This window comes from Cetorhinus maximus, chromosome 18 (genome assembly GCF_964194155.1).
Source record: "Cetorhinus maximus chromosome 18, sCetMax3.hap1.1, whole genome shotgun sequence".
NCBI classification, from domain to species: Eukaryota; Metazoa; Chordata; class Chondrichthyes; order Lamniformes; family Cetorhinidae; genus Cetorhinus; species Cetorhinus maximus.
In genome coordinates this window covers 24751771-24772522 of record NC_135896.1, presented here as the reverse complement: position 1 = coordinate 24772522, position 20752 = coordinate 24751771, and the positions used below count along the sequence as shown (strand labels likewise).

At 42.9% G+C, this 20752-nt stretch overlaps 1 protein-coding gene across 1 annotated transcript in view; it reads left to right on the top strand.

Annotated features, from left to right (window-relative positions):
• LOC144692999 (sodium/potassium/calcium exchanger 4-like) overlaps nt 1-20752 on the top strand; it is a 278798-nt gene that overhangs the window by 180775 nt on the left and 77271 nt on the right. Inside the window, exons 3-5 of the mRNA XM_078562236.1 lie at nt 2479-2555; nt 16391-16465; nt 17201-17285. Coding sequence (XP_078418362.1) covers nt 2479-2555; nt 16391-16465; nt 17201-17285 — 237 coding nt within the window. The remainder of the gene's footprint in view (nt 1-2478; nt 2556-16390; nt 16466-17200; nt 17286-20752) is intronic.

The window sequence follows — 20752 nt, the reverse complement described above, 5'->3', positions numbered from 1 at the left end:
GAAAATATGTAACTCCTTCACACTTATGTGCCCCTTATGGACGCAGCAAAAATCTGCTCGCTGATGCACAGATTGGGTTTTGCGAGGGACACTCGGCTCCTGACCTCATCACAGCCTTAATCTGAACATGAACAAACGAGCTGAACTCAAGAGGAGAAGTGAGAGTGATTGCTCTTGACATCAAGGCAGCATTTGACTGAGTGTGGCAGCAAGGATCCCTGGCAAAATTGAAATCAATGACCATCAAGGGAAACTCTCTGGTTGGGAGTCATACCTTGTACAAAGGAAAATGGTTGTGGTTGTTCGGGGCCAATCATCTCAGTCCCAGGATGTTGCTGTAGGAGTTCCTCAGAGTGGTGTCGTAGACCCAACCATCTTCGGCTGCTTCATCAATGACCTTCCTTCCATCATAAGGTCAGAAGTGAGGATGTTCACTAATGATCATGCAATGTTCAGCACCATTTGCAACTCCTCAGATACTGATGCAGCCGGTGTCCATATGCAGCAAGGCCTGGGCAGCACTCATGCTTGGGCTGCTAAGTGGCAAGTAACATTTGTGCCACACAAGCGAAAGACAGTGACCATCTCCAACAAGAGAGAGTCCAACCATCTCCCCTTGACATTCAATGGCATTACCATCACTGAATCCCGCACGATCAACATTCTGAGGATTACCATTGACCTGAAACTGAACTGGACCAGCCATATAAATACTGTGGCTGCAAGAGCAGATCGGTGGGAATTCTGGGGCAGGTAACTCACCTCCTGACTCCTCAAAGCCTGTCCGCCATCTACAAGGCACAAGTCAGGAGTGTGGTGGAATACTCTCCACTTGCCTGCAGAGTGCAGCTCCAAAAATACTCAAGAGGCTCACATCCACCAATTTTAACATTCAATCCCTCCACCACCTGTGTGCAATGGCAGCAGTTACTATGTACAAGATGCGCTGCAGAAACTCATCAAGGCTCCTTTGACAGCGCCTTCCAAACCCGTAACCTCTACCACGTGGAAGGACGAGGGCAGCAGATGCATGGGAACATCACCAGTTGCAAGTTCCCCTCTTAAGTTGCGCACCATCCTGATTTGGAACTATATCGCAGGACCTTCACTGCCGCTGGATCAAAATTCTGGAATTCCCTTCCTAACAGCACTGTTTAGACTCTATTGATTCAAGTAGGCAGCTCACTACCACCTTCTCAAGGGCAATTAGGAGTGGACAACAAATGCTGGTCTTGCCGGCGATGCCCACGTCAAATGAAAGAATAAAAGAAAATGGAAGATATTGTCATCAGCACTTGGGCATTGACTGAAACACTCAAAAGGTGGACAAATTTCTGATTCATCAGCATGAAAGAGGAATTTAACTTGAGGCCAAGGTAGAGAAGGGAATAAAATATTCTGAATCAGTCCCTGATGAATCTGAAGAAAAGATAGAATGAAAAACCTTAGGCAGAATTTAATGGAGCTTACACGGGGAAACAAGCTTGGCTTCTGAGGGTAGGTCCAATGGAACTGGCCAGGATCAGGCCTTCCAAGGGATGCAGGACCCCAGGGGTGGGAATCCTGCCCGCCGAGAGATGCCAGCAGTCAGAGACCAGCACCTCTCCATGGCCCACTGGGAGCTGTGGATCTTGCCCATAATGCACCAAGGGAGAGGCCTAGGATCTCCAAGGGAGGTAGGCCACAGGTGACTAGGGATGGGGTTATGGGTAGGTGGTCATGGGAGGGGAGGCGGGGAGATGGGTCAGAGGCAAGAGCAGGGGTGTGACTTTCAGTGGACACCCCCTGTCCAGTGCCGAGGTTCTGCGCCCTTCCTGCCCCCACACCCCCCTTACCCTACTCCCCAGGCCGGCCTTCGGGAGTCACGGGTAAGCTGTGTCACTTGCATTTAATCCCTGGGCCTCCATTAAATTCCGGTGAGATCAGGCTCAATAATGGGCTCAATAATGAGCCCAATTGACAACCCGCCACGTTTCTCCCTTGGGCCCCTCCCAACTTCCAACATAATCGCGGGAGGATTTCCCGCCACCAGGAAAATGATGTGCAGCCTCTCCCGTGATTGAGTGGGCCCAGCCACCATGTTTCCTGCAGCAACAGGCTGCAGTAAATCCAGCCAGTTTTAAATTCTAAATGGAAAAATGGTGTGTGGTTTCTATTAAAGCTTTAATAATTTCAAAAGTGACCTTGATTATATACATGAGGACAGTCATAACAAACAGTTTAGTTAATAAAGGCATAAGCTACGCTCAGCATAAACTCATTATGCACTTAATAAAGGTTATTTGCTCTAATTTACTGAAGCTTGTTCTGAAGAGGCATTTCCTTCTTGACATATTTGATTTTCTGCTATTGTTTGTTTATTTTAGTCCTGTTTCTGTAAGGTGCTGTGGTATGCACGATCTCCTGAAGCTGCCTATTATCCTGAAGAGTACTTCTGAGGATCTTTACAACCTTTGACGTGTATTGTTCCCATTACAGCTATCCGCGAATTTCCAAGTGACCTGTTTACCAATAAGGAGAGGCAACAAGGAGGAGTATTACTTCATATAACAGGAGTAAGTACACTTATATTTACAAGATTTTCACTTGGGACTATGTCCATAGCATATTAATTGTATACTGTCTTCCAACCAGAAATACTGTTCCTAGATAAAGCAGACACATGTAAAGAAAATGAACATTATAGTCATAGGAAATAGGATTCCCTATTCAATTTTTACTTAATGAAGATATACAATTGAGATAAAATACTTCAAATCTTGCCTGTCATCTACTCATATGGGAAAATTGTACCTATTTTACCTGTAATTGACTTTCCACCTATTAATTTTCCTACTCATATCAGCATTAGGGAGAGACCTCACACAGGGAACAACTCTGAAATTCCACCCCATTTTCTCAAAAGAATTTACCCCTTCAGTTTTCAGGCCTATGAAGATCATAGGAACTCAAAAAGCTACCCATGTTATTTGTTGTAGATGATTAAAGCAAGACGAATTGCTAAACTGAAGAAGCTGGTTTAGATATTGGCTAAGTACAGGCCCACCTAGGTACACATGCGGAAACATAAATGAAAGCTGTATCTTAGGCACGGACAGATTCTGCATCATTCAGGAGGTATTGTACGGGAGGATATTATTCTTCAGCCCAGGAGCGCATCTCTTAATCCATGTCAGAAAGCTGCTTTGAATTAAATAATGAACCGGTTGAACATCAGCTCCATCAACCACCAAACTGGCAAATGATGAGAAAGCAGTTTTAGCTGTGTCAGATTGTATAATAGCATAACAAAGTTCAGAAATGAGGAAAGGTCATTTGGCTTCCCTAGCTTAATTCCATGGCATGTTTTAAAGCATCATGTATCATTATCTTATTCATACCATTTAACAAATTATATACGTCAATGACTTTTTTCTAGACTCTTAAGCTTAAGTTCCTCTAATCTTTCCTCATAACTCATCCTCTTTCTATTTAAGATTAGTCTGGTTGACCTTTCAAATGCAAGTACAACTCTTCTGTGGTGTCTAACACTATTCTAAATGTGGTCTAAATAGTGCATTGTAAAACTTGATCATAATTCCTGTCGACAATATCCTTTCTCTACTTGTTATATCTCCTCTGATTCTATTATATTATTAAATTTCTTTGCTATAATATCTGGCTCCTTTCTAAATCTTACTGTGCTAAATTTATCCTAGTCATTGTATACTTACACCACAATTTTTGAGTATGTAGAATTCTTTATATTTAGCAGTGTTGACCTTCAATGTGCAATATGCGTTTGTTTCTATGCATAACTGATCTAAATGCTAATGCAAATATTTTGCTTATGTCTTCTGTGGCTATTGTTCACCCCATCCTTGTGTCATCAGCAAAATTTGACCAGTTTACAATTTTTTTCAGTATCCAGTCCATTTATGTTGAATAAAAACTATAACGATCACAGTACTGACCTTTATGGGATTCCACACAACACTTCCTCCCCAATCAGACACTAAAGCTGGGAAATTACTGGGAGTGGTTTTCAGAGACAACAATGGAATTGATGCCGAGTCAAGTACAGCACAGGAAGGATGTCCTGATTGGGATCCATAAAGTACTCAGGTTCACTGGTAGGAGTTGGCCAATACAGTCACTATCAACTTTGCAGTTCCCACGCATGAAAACACAGTGTTGCAGCAAGTTTAATGACTTTGCCAGGTCAAGCATGGTGAGAGGAACTAACCTTCCAAAAATGCAGTGCACTGAGCATTTCTGTCATTTACAATCCTCAACCTCTCGCTGTGCTGAAGTGTTTCTAGAGTTTACTACTAATGTTCTTTGTTAAGAACCTCTTCAACAATCTCCCTCTACCTGGAATTGGCCCTTCACTCATAGCCTTATATGAAACAGAACCGTTTGTTTGGTTCCTGCACTTACTGTCACCCCAATTATGGCCTGTCTGTTAACAGGACAGCACCTCATGGTAACCAGAGGACATTCTTACCTTTTATATTCTTCTTAAAGGAGAAGATTGCCCATAATACAAGAGAGAGTTTGGCCACAGGTGAAGACCATAACTGTTGGCCCCAATCCCTGCCCTCTCACATTCTACAGACAGGCAGCTTTGGAAATCCTGGGACACAGCTAGAAAAAGGAATTGGAGACGGGGATGTTCAATGACAGATGCCAACTGTGGGCTGGTCATGACATTCCTCCTTTTCATGTGATTGTACTTCGCATTATAGAGGCAATTTTTTTTGTTCATTCATGGGATGTGGGCAACGCTGGCTAGGCTAGCATTTATTGTCCATCCCTAATTTCCCTTGAGAAGGTGGTGGTATCTTGCCTTCCTGATTTGCTGCAATCCATGTGGTGTAGGTACACCCACAGTGCTCTTAGGGAAGGCGTTCCAGGATTTTGACCCAGCGACAGTGAAGGACAATTAATCCACTGCATCCAGCAGGATTTGGATGAATCTGCAGTTAAAGTAACGGTGCAAAGATTTGCCATCCAACTCACTGCTTGATCCCTGGCTGCTGTTAGCTCAACTGGCATGCTCTCTGACTCGGAGATAACCTCAATAAAATGTGCTAATTGTGGGTCTTTTAGTGTCACAGGATCTCAGTGTTTGAACAACCTTCTGAGTGGGAGACCCACAGTGGGCATCCGTCCCATAAAAACCAGACAGGAAGGAGAGCATGTCTGCTAAAGTAAATCGAAGTCTTCCTAATATGGGTCCAGGAGGTGCAGGATTGCTCCTTTGTACCCTACACAAAACGTTTGGGACTCTGATGCCTGGGTTCCAGCCTTCCACCACCACCACCAACCCTTGAAATGGCCCCAGTTACCCCATCCCCATTTCCCCCACCCCCAACAACTTGCCCTAGTGGCAGCGGGCAGTATCCTTGCCCATGAATATAGCCTGCCAAAGCCAGCCAGCTGCCTCGTACCATCTGTTTCAGGTGGGTAGTTGACCAACTGAATGTAAATGAGGCTGAGTTGTCAAAGTCTGCTGAAGCCACCAATGGAGAATTGTAGACTGGAAGGTCATTGGCTGCTCCTGACATCCTGCCTAGGAATGGAAGTCCAGCCCCACGTGTCAGAAATCTTGATCATCATACCCCCATTTCATTCTTTCCACTGAAAGTCACATGTAAACTTTGCTCTTCAACAATCCATTCTAACCCATCTTCCTCTGCTCCTCCTCTAGATGTGAGACAACAACAAGCATCAGAGGAGAAAGAAGATATACCAATCCCCTGTGCTACCTGCCCTGGCACCACCTTATTGCACATCCTGATACTCACCCTGTCCCTACCAAATACTGGCCAAGAAAGATTCACCTGAGGGACATTTGAAAGCGAATCAGAGCAGACTGAGTGGAACATGAATGGGCAGGAAGAGCTGTGGGTTGAACATGAGGGGTTAGATGTTCTTGACCAGAGAGTCAGGAACTGGTGTTCCTTGGCTGAAGACGCTAGAGACCCAGAACTCAGAAGTAGTGTTTTAAAATGAAAAATACTTCAAGAAATCATCGCAATATGTCCATTTACTGGGTACGGCCTCTCAGAATGTAGAGCAGAGGTCTTTCCTTCTGCCAGACTGATGGTATAGGAGTCTTCAGTACCAGATTAGACAAGGCTGTCTCTTTCAGCTTCCAACTAAGTGGAACTGGGATACATACAAGTATTCCTCACCAACTCAATAATTTGATTGGTACCATTGGCTGTAATCTTCTGCCCCCTCTAGTGACATGTTTGGAGGCAGGGAGGGCATTTAGTCGGGTGGTGGATGAGCACGCTGCCACCTTCTCACCTGCACCCCAGTTAAATCCAGGGTGTTAAGGCCCGTGGTCGACCTTCCTACCTCTCCACCAATTGAGTTCCATAAGTAGACAATTAATGATCACTTAAGGGCCTCACCACACTGATGCTGGTCTTAGCGCAGCTGCAGTCAGGCTTGTTGACACGCGACCTGTGCAGGCTGTTTGTCATCTCCAGGGGTGGGGGTCGAGCAGTGGGGGCAGTCCCTCTTTCAAAGGCACTCAGTGCCTGTTCAAAGGACCCAGCATCAGGAAAGGGAGAGCCCACTAAGGGCCACCCCCCTCTCCCCTTAGTGAGGAACCCTTTCCGCCCCCTCCCCTGTGATCCCAACCCATGAAACCCCTCCTGCCATTACTTACCTGTGGCCTGGGTCGCTCTGCGATCCCGGGACTTCTCTGGTTGTCGTTCCAGCAGCTGCCACCAGCTCCCAGTGGCACTTCCATTCAAAAAAGCTGCTGGCTTGTGATTGTCCGATAGCTCTCAGCAGGTGGGAGCTTGCCTCTGGGGTCCTGATTCTGGGAAAAGGCCCGCCGCTGGCCTCCCAACTGTCTGATCAAAGGAGGCAAAACAGGCCTCTCACTGCTCTCCAGCTGGCAAGCAAGACCCCCATCACCTCCACAAGATTTCACTCAGGAGATCAGTTTTCCCACGGGTTACTCCCCATACTGATCCAGTGCCCAGTACAAGTGGCATGGCAAGTTGGTGTCACTTGTCAGGATAATGCATGTTTACAGTCCCTGAGAAGCCTGTGCAGATGGTTCACTCAGTAGCACCTCTATTGCCCTCAGCAAGACTATTGCTAATGTGTGACAAAGGCCATGAATTACCTCTTTGAATTCAGCAGACAGCTGCCTCATGCACTTCAACCACTCAATTAACATGCAGGAGGAGCACTAAATTAAGGAGGCCATATAACAATTACGCACACGCAGACACACACACACACATATATATATATACACACACACTTATATGCACACACACACACACACACATAAATATATATATATACACACACACGTATATATATACACACACATATATACATACACACACACACACACACACACACACACACAGGGTTTTCATTAAGATTATGGTTGCCCTGATTGTGGTTGTGGCTACAGAGCTGGTAATATATGGAAGTGACATTAAGGAGTTAGCATGAATGGGAGCTGTATGAGTTTGTGTTCACAAAAGATCTTTCTTAGATGATGGCATCTTTGTGTTTGGAAGGGGGAAGATATAGATAGGACTGTTTACGCAATGGCCAGGTGTTGCTCAAGATAAGGTCTTCTGTAACAGATTGACATGAAGGTTTCTTGCAGCCGACAAATTGTCTTCAACTTGCTGCAGTACAGTAGTTTCATGGTCATTTTTACTGATGCCAGTTATTTTTATCTCCGGATTTATTTTTAAACTGATTTCAAAGTCTTAAACTTCCATAATCGGGTTTGAACTCACTTTGTAATGGATGCCATTCAATTCCCACGTCCTGCCTCTGCTCACTAGAATAATGCCTGAAAATCCCAGAAAATAAGAAAAATCCACTCTCCCGAATTCTTACGGAATCATGTTCTCCTGGAGCTGCCCTTCTCTGTAGGATACATTCCTGCTGTTCTTAGACTGCCCTCCAGACATATTTTCTAAGATATTTATTTCGGGTATGAGAATGCCTTGAAGCCCTTGATGTTAGAGTTGGAACTTAAAATCAACTTTGATGCTGTCCTCCTCAGACCTTGATTTTCTGTTTCTTAGATGCCATCTTACATTCCTGGCTGAAAATCTCACTTAATTCACCTTACTTTGATTCCCACTGGAACCAGTAAAAGTAATTTATACTGTTCCACAAGCCGTTCGTTTCACAATGTCTTTGGAGAGCTTGATCAAGATGCCAGTTGCATTCAATCATTCCTTTTTATTTTGGTTTCCATCAACATATCCCATGTGGTCAACGCGCAGAACAAAGCCCTCATTGTGTTATACCTGTGATTTCTGTTACATAAGAGTATGAAATGCTTTACCATAAGAGTGACTTGTTGAGCATTGTCAAAAAGCTGCAATAAGCCTACTGATGTAAATGGTCCATTTTCCAGATCAGTCACCCAACAAAGTGGTTTAATTTAGAATTATTCATCGTTAAAATATCATCGATGTTTTTCTGAACAAAATATAAATTGTCTTTCTATAGGACTGGATGATGGGTGCTGTCTTTCATCCCTGGGAACTGGATATGATTCAAGCAGATACCGATGGGGTAAAAGTTCTCTTCTTCAGCCTTGGCTCAGTTGGTAACACTCTTGCCTCTGAGTCAGAAGGTTGTGGGTTCAAATAGTGCTCCAGGGACTTGACAAAATCTAGGCTGAAACTCCAGTGCAGTACCTGGGGAGTGCTACAATACCAGAGGTGTCCTCTTTCATCTGAGATGTTAAACCAAGTTGCAGTCTGCCCTTTCATGTGGGCATAAACGATCCAATATCTCTACTTCAAAGAAGAGTAAGGGAGTTCTCCCCGTGCCCTGGTGATTTATCCCTCTACCAGCATCAATAAATTAGATTATCTGGTTATTAACCCATGTCTGTATGTGGGAGCTTGCTGTGAAGATTGGCTTCTGCATTTCCTACATTATGAACAGTGAATATACTTCATTGACTGTAAGTAGCACTTACCGATTTCCTGAGGCTATGAAAGGCTCTTAGAAATGCAAGGCATTAATTTTCTTTACTAGCCTACTTGAAATGATCTTGAGTGGTTTGAAGATATCTCATAGGCCCTAGAAGGAGCAAACATAGCAGCAGAAGTAGGGCTAAAACATTGTAGCTCTGACTTAAAATTGTATTCGTCACAGGTGAGGTGAGAGTGACTGCCCTTGACTTCAATGCTGCATTTGACTGACTGTAGCATCAAGATGTCCAAGCAACATTGAGTTGGAATCAGGGGTAAAACTCGCTACTGGTTGGAGTCATACCCAGCGCAAAGGAAGATGGTTGTGGTCGTTGGAGACCTGTCACCTTAGCCCCAGGGCATCACTGCAGGAGTTCCTCAGGGCAGTGTCCTCAGTCCAACCATTTTCAGCTGTTTCATCAATGGCCTTCCCTCCATCATAAGGTCAAAAGTGGAGATGTTCCCTGATGATTGCACAATGTTCAGCACCATTCGTAACTCCTCAGATACTGAAGCAGTCTGTGCCCACATGCAGTAAGACCTGGACAACACTCAGGTTTGGATTGATAATTGGCAAGTAACATTTGTGCCACACAAGTTCCAGGCAATAACTATCCCGAAAAGAGAGAATGTAACCACCTCCCCTTGATGTTGAACAGCATTACCCTTGATGAATCCCCCACTATCAACATATTGGGAGTTAACCAGAAACTTAGAATTCTGTGGCATGTAGCTCATCTCCTGACTCCACTAAGCCTGTCCACCATTTACACGGCACCAGTCAGGATTGTGACGTAGTACTGTCTACTTGAGTGCAGCTCTAACAACATTCAAGAAGCTCAACAGCATCCAGGACAAAGCACTCCATCCACCGTCTTAAATATTCATTCCCTCCACCATGGGCCAAATAGACTGGAACCAAAGGTTAGCGGGAAAAATTGTAGCTGAACATGGGGCTACCTTCAAAGAAGAAATGGTTCGGGCACAGTCAAGGTATATTCCCTCAAAAGGGAAAAGTAGGGCAAACAAATCCAGAGCTCCCTGGGTGAAAACAGAGATAGAAATTAAGATAAAAAGAAAAAAGTGTGCTTATGACAAGTGTCAGGTAGGAAATACAATTGAGAAGCAAGCTGAATACAGAAGGTTCAGAGGAAAGGTGAAGAAACAAATGAGATAAGCGAAGAGGAATTATGAGATAAGACTGGCAGCAACATAGAGGGGAATCCCTTCTTCGATAGGCACATAAATAGTAAAAGGATAGTAAAAGGAGGAGTAGGGCCGATTAGGGACCAAAAAGGGGAATTACACATGGAGGCATGGTCATGGTTGAGGTGTTAAATGAATACTTTGCATCTGTCTTTACCAAGGAAGCAGGTGCTACCCATGCCATGGTGACACAGGAGGAAACTTTGTCACTAGAAAGGTTCAAAATTGATAAGAAGGAGGTATTGGATAAACTGTCGGTACTCAATGTTGACAAGGCACTGGGACCGGATGAGATGCATCCAAGGATATTAAAGGAAGTGAGAGTGGAAATTGCAGGAGCATTGGCCATAATCTTTCAGTCTTCCCCAGACTCAGGGGAGGTGCCAGAGGACTGGAGAATTGCAAATGTTACATGCTTGTTCAAAAAAAATTGTAAGGCTAAGCCCAGCAATTACAGACCAGTGAGTTTAACTCTGGTGGTGGGGAAGTTTCTGGAAACAATTATTTGGAATAGAATTAAGAGTTACATGGAAAAATGTGGGTTGGTTAGAAAGAGCCAGCATGGATTTCTTAAAGGGAAATCGTGTTCAACTAACCTGCTGGAGTTTTTTGAAGAGGTGACAGAGAGGGTTGATGAGGGTAACGCTGTTGGTGTGCTGTACATGGACTTCCAAAAGGCATTCGATACAGTGCCACACAACAGACTTGTGAGAAAAGTTATAGCTCATGGAATAAAAGGGACAATAGCAACATGGATACAAAATTAGCTGAGTAATAGGAAACAGCGAATAATAGTTAATGAATATTTTTCAAGCTGGAGGAAGGTTTGTAGTTTGGAGTTCCCCAGGGCTTGGTAATGGCACCCTTGCTTTTCTTGATATATATGTTAATGATCTAGATTTGGTGTGCAGGGAACAATTCCAAATTTTGCAGATGATACAAAACTTGGAAGCATCGTAAACTGTGAGGAGGACAGTGTAGAACTTCAAAAGGACATAGACAAGTTGGTGGAATGGGCAGATAGGTGGCGGATGAAGTTCAATGCGGAGAGGTGTGAGGTGACTCATTCTGGTAGGAATAACATGGGGAGACAATATAAAATAAGGGGTACAACTCTAAAGGGTTTGCAGAAGCAGAGGGACATGGTGTATATGTGCAAAAGTCATTAAAGGTGGCAGGACAAGTGGAGGAAGCAGTTGATAAAATATACAGTATCCTACATTTTATTAATAGGAGCATAGAGTACAAGAGCAAGGAGGTTATGCTGAACTTGTATAAGACACTAGTTAGACCTCAGCTGGAGTATTGTGTATAGTTTTGGGCGCCGTACATTAGGAAGGATGTGATCACATTGGAGAGAGTGCAGAAGAGGTTTGCAAAAATGGTTCCAGGGATGAGAAACTTCAGTTATGAAGATAGTTTGGAAAAGTTGGGACTATTCTCCTTGGAGAGGGGAAGGCTAAGAGGATATTTGATAGAGGTGTTCAAAATCATGAGAGGGCTGGACAGAATAGAAAGGGATAAACTGTTCCTGCTCATAAAGGGATCAAGAACAAGAGGGCACAGATTTAAAGTGATTTGCAAAAGAAGCAAATGCTGTGTGAGAAAATACTTTTTCACACTACGAGTGGTTTGAGCCTGGAATGCACTGCCTGGAAGTGTGGTGGAGGCAGGTTCCATTGAGGCATTCAAGAGGGCATTGAATGATTATTTAAATAGAAACAATGTGCATTGTTATGGGGAAAAGGCAGGAGAATGGCACCGAGTCATAATGCTCATTTGGTGCATACACGATGGGTCAAATAGCCTCCTCCTGCACTGTAACAATTCTGTGATTCTGTGAAGTGTGTACCATGCACAAGATTCACCAAGGTTCCTTCAACAGAACCTTTCAAATCCATGATCTCAACAAAGGTCAGGGAAGATGCACGGGAGCACCATCATCTGCAAATTCCCCTCCAAACCTCACACTATCCTGATTTGGAACTATATCACAAATCCTTCACTGTCTCTGGGTTTAAGACGCGGAACTCCTTTCCTAACTGTGGGACTGTGGGTGTATCTATACCATAGAAACTGCAGCGGTTTAAGAAGGCAGCTCACCACCACCTTCTCAAGGGCATTTAGCGATGGGGAACAAACGCTGGCCTTGCCAGCAATGCTCACATCCCACGAATGATTAGAAAAAAAACAAGTGAGACTCAATGCCAGGAGCAGAGTTTCATAATACTAACCCTATAGTAAGCATGAACCCAGAGCTGAAAATTACCCCTTGGCTGGTAAGATAATTTAACTACAACAGGTCCCAAAAATGGCTGGTATAGGAACCAGTAAAAGCTACACTGGTGCATTAACAGGTTCTTTTCAGAGATTTGGACTGAAGCATATTCTCTGTCCAGTGTGAAGTGAGTTCTAATTTGCAGCTGGCTGTGCTGGTCCTGAACTAGGAATGCTTAATGCTGTCACTGTGTATCCACAGTGGGGCAAATGTTGTTTCTCTAGCACTAAAATCCCTCAACTTGATGAGAAGGAAAACCTATAAGGAATTATTTTTCCTGGCCCTTACACCTGGAAACTGAGGGAGGGCCGCACTGTCAGAGGTGCCATCTTTCATATGGGTTGAAAGGTTCAGGGACATCCATAGTAGAATCAATCCTGAGAGATAGGATTAACTGTCATGTGGAAAGGCATCGACTAGTCAGGGATGGTCAGCATGGATTTATTAAAGGAAGGTCTTGCCTCAAAAATTTGATTGAATTCTTTGAGGAAGTGACAAGAAGGGTTGATGAAGGTAGTGCAGTGGATGTTGTGTACATGGATTTTAGCAAGGCATTTGACAAGGTCCCACATGGCAGATTGGTCAGGAAAGTAAAAGCCCATGGAATTCAGGGTAATGTGGCAAACTGGATAAAAGGATGGCTTTGTAACAGGAAACAAAGGGTAATGGTCGATGGATGCCCTTGCGAATGGAAAGTTGTCTCAAGCGGTGTTCCACAGGGCTCGGTGTTGGGACCCTTGCTGTTTTTGTTATATATTAACGATTTGGACGTGAACGTGGGGGGCACGATTGGGAAATTTGCAGTTGACACAAAGATTGGCCGAGTAGTGGATAGTGTAGAGGATAGCCATAATCTCCAAAACAATATAGATGGGTTGGTGGAGTGGGCAGTAAAGTGGCAGATGGATTTTAACATAGAGAAGTGTGAGGTCATACATTTAAGGAGGTCAAACAGTTACAGGGATTACACAATAAATGGGAATATACTAAGAAGGGTAGATGAAGTGAGAGATTTTGGCGTACAAGTACACAGGTCCCTGAAGGCAGCAGTTCAAGCAGACAAGGTTGTAAAGAAGGCATATGGAATGCTGTCCTTCATTGGCAGAGGTATAGAATATAAAAGTAAGGATATAATGTTGTAAGGAATTGTATAAAACACTGGTGAGGCCACAACTGGAGTATTGTGTGCAGTTCTGGTCACCACATTACAGGAAGGACGTAATAGATCTGGAGAGAGTGCAGAGGAGGTTTACAAGAATGTTGCCAAGGTTAGAAAAGTGTAGCTACGAGGAGAGATTGGATAGGTTGGGGTTATTTTCCTTAGAACAAAGAAGGCTGAGAGGTGACTTGATTGAGGTGTACAAAATTATGAGGGGAATAGATAGAGCGGACGGGATAAAATTGTTTCCCTTGGTGGAGAATTCTAGAACCAGGGGACATAGATTCAAGATAAGTGGCAGAAGGTGTAGGGAGGACATAAGGAAGAACTTTTTTATGCAGAGGGTAGTGGGTGTCTGGAATTCACTGCCCAAGTTGGTGGTAGAGGCAGAAACTCTGAACTCTTTTTAAAAATACCTGGATCTGCACTTTAAGTGCTGTAAGATGCAGGGCTATGAGCTGGGTGCAGGAAGGTGGGATTAAGAAAGGGCACCTGGGTGTCCTCGGGCTGGCATGGGCAAGATGGGCCGAATGGCCTCTTTCTGTGCTGTAACTTTTCTATGGTTCTAAGGAGCAGAGACCAGGATTGGAAGGTCTACATTCTCTTAATGCTTCCCTAGGTTTCTTGAAGTTTTCCTCAAGAGGATTTAGACCATTTGCAGCGTGTAAATCAGAAGAGATAGTAAAATGATGGGGAAGTAGGATGGGAGAAGGAGAATTAGATATAAGCATGTTATTATCTTTGATGGTTTCTGCCCTGCTGCTGGCCACAGCTACACAGCTGTCACTAACCATGGTGGCTGTCTGCCTCCACTGCCTTTGCAGGCTCTTTCTGGAGGGCTTCCTCATCACTGTGGATAGAGGAGCACTCCCTCGTCCTGTCCAGAACCTCGGAGCATGCTTTGTGTTCTTTTGTAGCATTATTCAGTGTTCTCCCTGTTCAGACACACTTCCTCAACCACTGCCAGCTCCTGCTGCAGCCAGAATGCATCTCCCTTTTAGGCGGTGCAGATTGGCTTTAAGTATTGCAGGCGAGCATTAAGTGGTGCTATCTTACAATCTTACATGCTGTCTGCAGCGGAAGCAATGGTTAATCGTACATTGGAATTCCCGCACCCATTTTGTGTCTTATTGAATTTTGCAGCCTCATCACCTTAGTTTCAAATATGGAGGCATCTAGGCACTTAAAGTGATAACTGCATAATAACCCTGCTAACTACTGAGCTGGGATGTTGCTATTTTCTAGTCCACTGCATTTTAATTTTAGGAGCAGTGATAAATGAAGTCATTAAAAAAGGAGCTTTGTTCAGATTATTCAAGTTTCGATCACATCGCTTAGCCTATACAAATAAATATAATGCGCATTGTTCTTCCCATGAAGCACAGAAAGCAACTAACAGCAGATTACAATGCAAACCATGTTTCAGTAAGTCAGTATTCTAGTCAAGAAATGTATTAAATGAAAACGTGCATCTTTTTTGGCTGAACAGTATAAATTCTACAAAGCAGCACTGTCAAAATGCCTGGACTATAGCAGGCTATAAAATAAGCCAACTGGCTTATTTTAAGGCCTAAAATAATTGATGAGGTGAAGGACCATGTGAATGAATCAACAATTTTAAGTACCTTAGCAGAATGGAAACAAAACTTAATAGGGAAGACTGTCAATTCTCAAAGACAGTTGCAAGCATCATTTCCCTCACCAATCAAAAGTAAAATGCTGACAGGTGCTAAAAAAAGTCTGGCTGCTCTTCGAACTTCCAGCTGAGACAACCACCCAGCTCCTTTGAGACTTCTGAAGTTGGTGGTGATGTATCTTGTTTTTGCAAATACTCTAAAAATGTTCATAACCTCTTCCACAATGTGCTTGTAATACTACTTAGGAATGTGACATGAAGATGTATAATGTTCCTTGGCAGTAATTATTCAGGGTAAATATTTATTTGCTCACTGTTTACTGAAGAATATTGTTGTGCAAACATCTGGGCCATAAAACTCCATGTGGATTCTCCCTGCCTCCAACAGTTTTCAGCTGTATAGGTTGTTTCCCTTGGGGCTTCACCAGCCTCCTAAAGTTACAGCTGGAAAATGGAGAACGTTTCCAGCCAATCAAGGCTCTTCAGTTTAATGACTGTCCATAGTGAATTGAAACACATCCTTCATGTCTTAAAAGGTGAGTCTTTTCCTTCAATGTGCATCATTTCTGTGGAAGAGAACAAAAATGATCACAATGATGAGGTAGATGACAATGAGGATCCCAAAGAGAATGGATTCTAAGGGTTTGCAGCACAGAATGTGCCATCAACCAGCAGGACCATGCAGAGGGCATTCTCTGAATTGCAACAGTCAATAAATTCTATCAGTAACCAAGCAAAGCAGAAAGGCTTTCAACATCTATCACATAGCTTGCAATTAAATATATGGGCTCATTAATTCTTTTTGCTGTGTTGGTTTATAACTGGCATGGCTTTGGCAACTCTTAAAACAGTCAACTAGCTGGAACGTTTCTGAATAGTATAGCTTTTCATCTTAAAATGGGGAAGTTATCAATTCAGCACCTCCCAGCAGGTGCCCACTCCCGTTGCCCATTGATGAAGATAGTATGTACGTTATGCCTGGTGAATGCTACAGCCCAGGCAGTTTTGTCTTCAGGATACAAACAGAAATCATGGCTAAAGGAATTTTTTGGGGGGAGGAGAGAGCAGTAAATGTCGGAATCTTAGAGAGGAAAAAACATTTTGGGATAAAATGAGTGACACTTGTTCTTTTCTCTTCACAGGCTGTGTATATGTTTTACGCACTAGCTATAGTTTGTGATGACTTCTTTGTTCCAGCTTTAGAAAAAATATGTGAGGTATGTTAAAGTGCATTTAGTTAAGATATTGAAAGCACTAGAAACAAAAGTGGTACCTGAAACTCGTGTAAAACATTAGGCATTTGCCTAGCAATAAAATGAACTCGGTTAGAGTGTGTATTTGTATATTTTACTCAGAATAACATGAGTTCAAGTAGAATCTGCTTTCATAGCTCTGATGAGATGTGTCAAATGCAGCTGGAACTCATGGATTTACTGCATGCTCTCAATGTTCTTGAGCACTGCATGAACCTACGGGACTACCAAACCTGTTTGTTCTAAACACAATTCCAAGGAAAAACTTCAGCCACTCCATGGTGTCCCAGCTGAAATAGTGTGGCAAACGAAATGGGGAAGAATCCATGTAACACGTCAGGTTTTACCAGTTAAGTCCAATCTCAAGAACTCATCAACCTCTATTTTGCTAATTATCTTTAGAAAATTGTTCTTGCTTTATTTGGTAAAGATCACACATACTATTAAAAATGTTCAAAAGATGATGTGTAACTCCAGTATGAATGACAGACAGTAATGTCCCAGAGAATTGAAGTAAACAATCATGATCAGGGTGGTTGGTGACCCATGAAAGCATATAGTGGAACAGAAAATAAAAATAATCATTGAGAAAATTACCTATGTGTCTATGCTATTCAAGTCATTCCAAAAACCAAAGGAATGATAGAATTTGACTGGAAATATTTCCAATATCCTGTTTTTTCTTTCTTCTTTATATAGAAATTACATTTGAGTGAAGATGTAGCTGGTGCCACATTCATGGCAGCTGGAAGCTCAGCACCTGAACTGTTTGCTTCAGTTATTGGTAATGTTACACGTGACTCGCAGCCAATAAATGTTGTGCATTTTCATATTGGATATAACAGATAAAAAACTGTTCATTAAGTTGCTTTGTTCTAAAAGGTAACCACAAGAGTAAAGTATATGAAAATACGGCTGGCTGGGAATTTCCTCAGAGCCACTCCCACTATAGCTTCACCAGCGACATGGTACAAATTTAGACATCTAGGCCTGGATTTTCACAGAGTTGGGAGAACTCAGAAGCCCTTTAAAAATGGTGGTCGGCTTCAGATTCCGGGAGTTCCGATCCCATTCCTGGGCTGTCTGATTTTCGGGAGTGCCTTTAATGGATGCAGGCCGGTTCCTGTCAAAAGCCCTCATCTGGCACTCCCGACCTGGTCAATTCCATTGCAGAGGTAGGCATCTCCAGAAACTGCAAGGAGCAGCAAACATTGGTAGGCGTTGTTTATAGGCCATCAAATAGTGGTGGTAATGTAGGGCATGGGTATAAATCAGGAAATCAGAGGTGCATGTCACAAGGGTAATAAGGTAATCATGGGGGATTTCAATCTACATATAGACTGAGTAAACCTAATTAGCACTAATGCTGAGGAGGAATAATACCTAGAATGTATATGTGATGGTTATCTAGAATAGTATGTTGAGGAACCAACGAGAGAAGGGGCTATTTTAGATCTAATATTGTGCAATGAGAAAGGGCTGATTAAAAGTCTTGCAAAGGAGCCTTTAGGGAAGAGTGACCATAATATGGTGGAATTCTAAATAAAGTTTTCAAGTGATGTAGTTCAATTCGAAATTACGGTCTTTAATCTAAACAAAGGAAATTATGAAGGTGTGAGGGACAAGTTGGCCAAGGTAGATTGGAGAATCACATTCAAATGTATGACGATAGACAGACAATGGTTAGCATTTAAAGAATTAATACATGATTTACAGCAAATTTATATTTCTTTAAGGTACAAAACCTAGCAGGAAAAGTGATCCAATCATGGATAACAAGAGAAGTTGAGGATTCTATCAGATGAAAGGAAGCGACATATAAAGTTGCCAAAAAAAGTAGTATGCGTGAACATTGGGAACATTTTAAAATTCAGGAAAAGAGAACCAAGAAATTGATAAAGAAAGAAAAAATAGAACATGAAATTAAACTAGCGAGGAACATAATAACAGACTATAAAAGCTTCTATAGATATGTAAAAGGGAAAAGATTAGTAAAGTAAAATGTGGGCCCATTACAGGCAGAGAATGGAGAACTTATAATGGATAATAAGGAATGGCAGAGAAACTAAACAGTTACTTTGTGTCCGTCTTCACGGAGGAAAATACATAAAACTTCCTGAAATATTGGGGAGCCAAGGACTAATGAAATTGAGGATCTGAAGGAACTTAGTATTATTTAAAAAGTAGTGCTGGAGAAATCAATGGGGCTGAAAGTTGATAATTCCCCTGGACCTGATGATCTACATCCCAGAGCATTGAACGAGGTGGCTAGAGAGATAGTGGACACATTGCTGATCATCTTCCAAAATTCTATGGACTCTGGAACATGGCCTGCAGATTAGAAGATAGCAAATGTGACCCCACTATTTACGAAAGGAGGGAGACAGAAAACGGGGAACTGTAGACCTGTCACCCTGACATCAGAAGTAGGGAAAATGCTAGAATCTATTCTAAAGGATGTGATAACTGGGCACTTAGAAAATAATGGTGAGATTGCGCAGAATCAACATGGATTTATGAAAGGGAAATCATGTTTTGATAAACCTGTTTGAGTTTTTTGAGCATGTTACTAGTAGAATAAATAAGGGAGAACCAATGGATGTGGTGTATTTGGATTTTCAGAAGCCTTTTGATAAGGTCCCACACAGGAGATTAGTAAACAAAATTAGAGCTCTTGGAATGGGGGAAATACACTGGCATGGATTGAGGATTGGTTAATGGACAGAAAACAGAGAGCAGGGATAAACTGATCGTTCTCAGGCCATCAGGCTGTGACCAATGGGGAACCGCAAGGATCAGTGCTTGGGCCCCAACTATCCACAATCTATATCAATGATTTGGATGTGGGGACCAAATGTAATATTCCCAAGTTTACTGATGACACAAAACTTGGTGGTAATGTGAGTTGTGAGGAGGATGCAAAGAGGCTTCAAGGGGATTTAGACAGATGAAGTAATTGGGGAAGAACATAGCAGATGGAATATAATGTGGAAAAATGTGAAGTTATCCACTTTAGTAGGAAAAATAGAAATGCAGAGTATATCTTAAATGCAGAGAGATTGGGAAGTGTTGATGTCTATAGAGACCTGGATGTTCTTGTTCATAACTTAGTGAAAGCTAACATGGAGGTACAACAAGCAATTAGCAAATTATATGTTAGTCATTATTGCAAGGGAACTTGAGTGTAGGAGTAAGAAATTCTTCTGCAGTTGTGTAGAGCCTTGGTGAGACCACACCTGGAGTATTGTGTGCAGTTTTGGTCTCCTTACCTAAGGAAGCATATACTGGCCAAAGAGGGAGCACAATGAAGGTTCACCAGACTAATCCTGGGATGGTGGGATTGTCCTCTGAGGAAAAATTGAAGAGACTGGGCCTGTGTTCTCTAGAGTTTAAAAGAATAAGAGGTGATCTCATTGAACTCTACATAATTCTTACAGTACTCAACAGGGTAGATGCAGGAAAGATGTTTCCCCTGGCAGGGATGTCTAGAACCAGGGGACACAGTCTCAGAATAGGGGGTAGGCCCTTTGGGACCAAGATGAGGAGGAATTTCTTCAGTCAGAGAATGGTGAGTGGGTGGTCATTGTGTAAGCTTGGCTACATGCTCCCTAGAGGAAACATTATTTGATTGACAGCTCAGGTTCTCTAATCTCTGCTGTCGATTTCACGATGTTTGTTACACAAGTTAAGTGGTTTCAGGGTTTGTGGTTTTTGTAATTGATACTTTAATGTGTCTGGATGATTGACATTTTTATTAGGTTGTAATGAAGACTTTTTTTTCAAAATAGGAGAAAGTTATGAATAAATTACTCTTTTCAAAGCTTTCTGTTTTACATACCACTATACACTAGGGTTCATTGGTTCTAGACAGTGTATAGTGGCTCAATTGGCATGGAAGTGCCACAGCTTGGCATTGGGGCATGGGGGGGGCCATAATGGACGGGTGGAAGGGCAGAACTGAGCATAGCAGGCATGAGAGGCCATAGGGAGTGGGTGGGGGCATGAGGTGGCATGGATGGGGAATGGGGAGTGTTTGGAGGGTGAGGTGGGTGTGAGGGGTGATGGCTGGAGGGCCTTTGTGTCTTCATTTTAACTGGGACAAAGTCCCACAGCACTGAGGCGTGCCTTTTAGTCAGCCCGCCTCCACACCCAGCAGCCCCTGTAGCTGCCTTCAAATTTTTTCCCGGGTCAGCTGGCCAGACTCCAGCCCACACCTACCCCCCTACAATAAAGATCCCGCCTTTGCGGCAC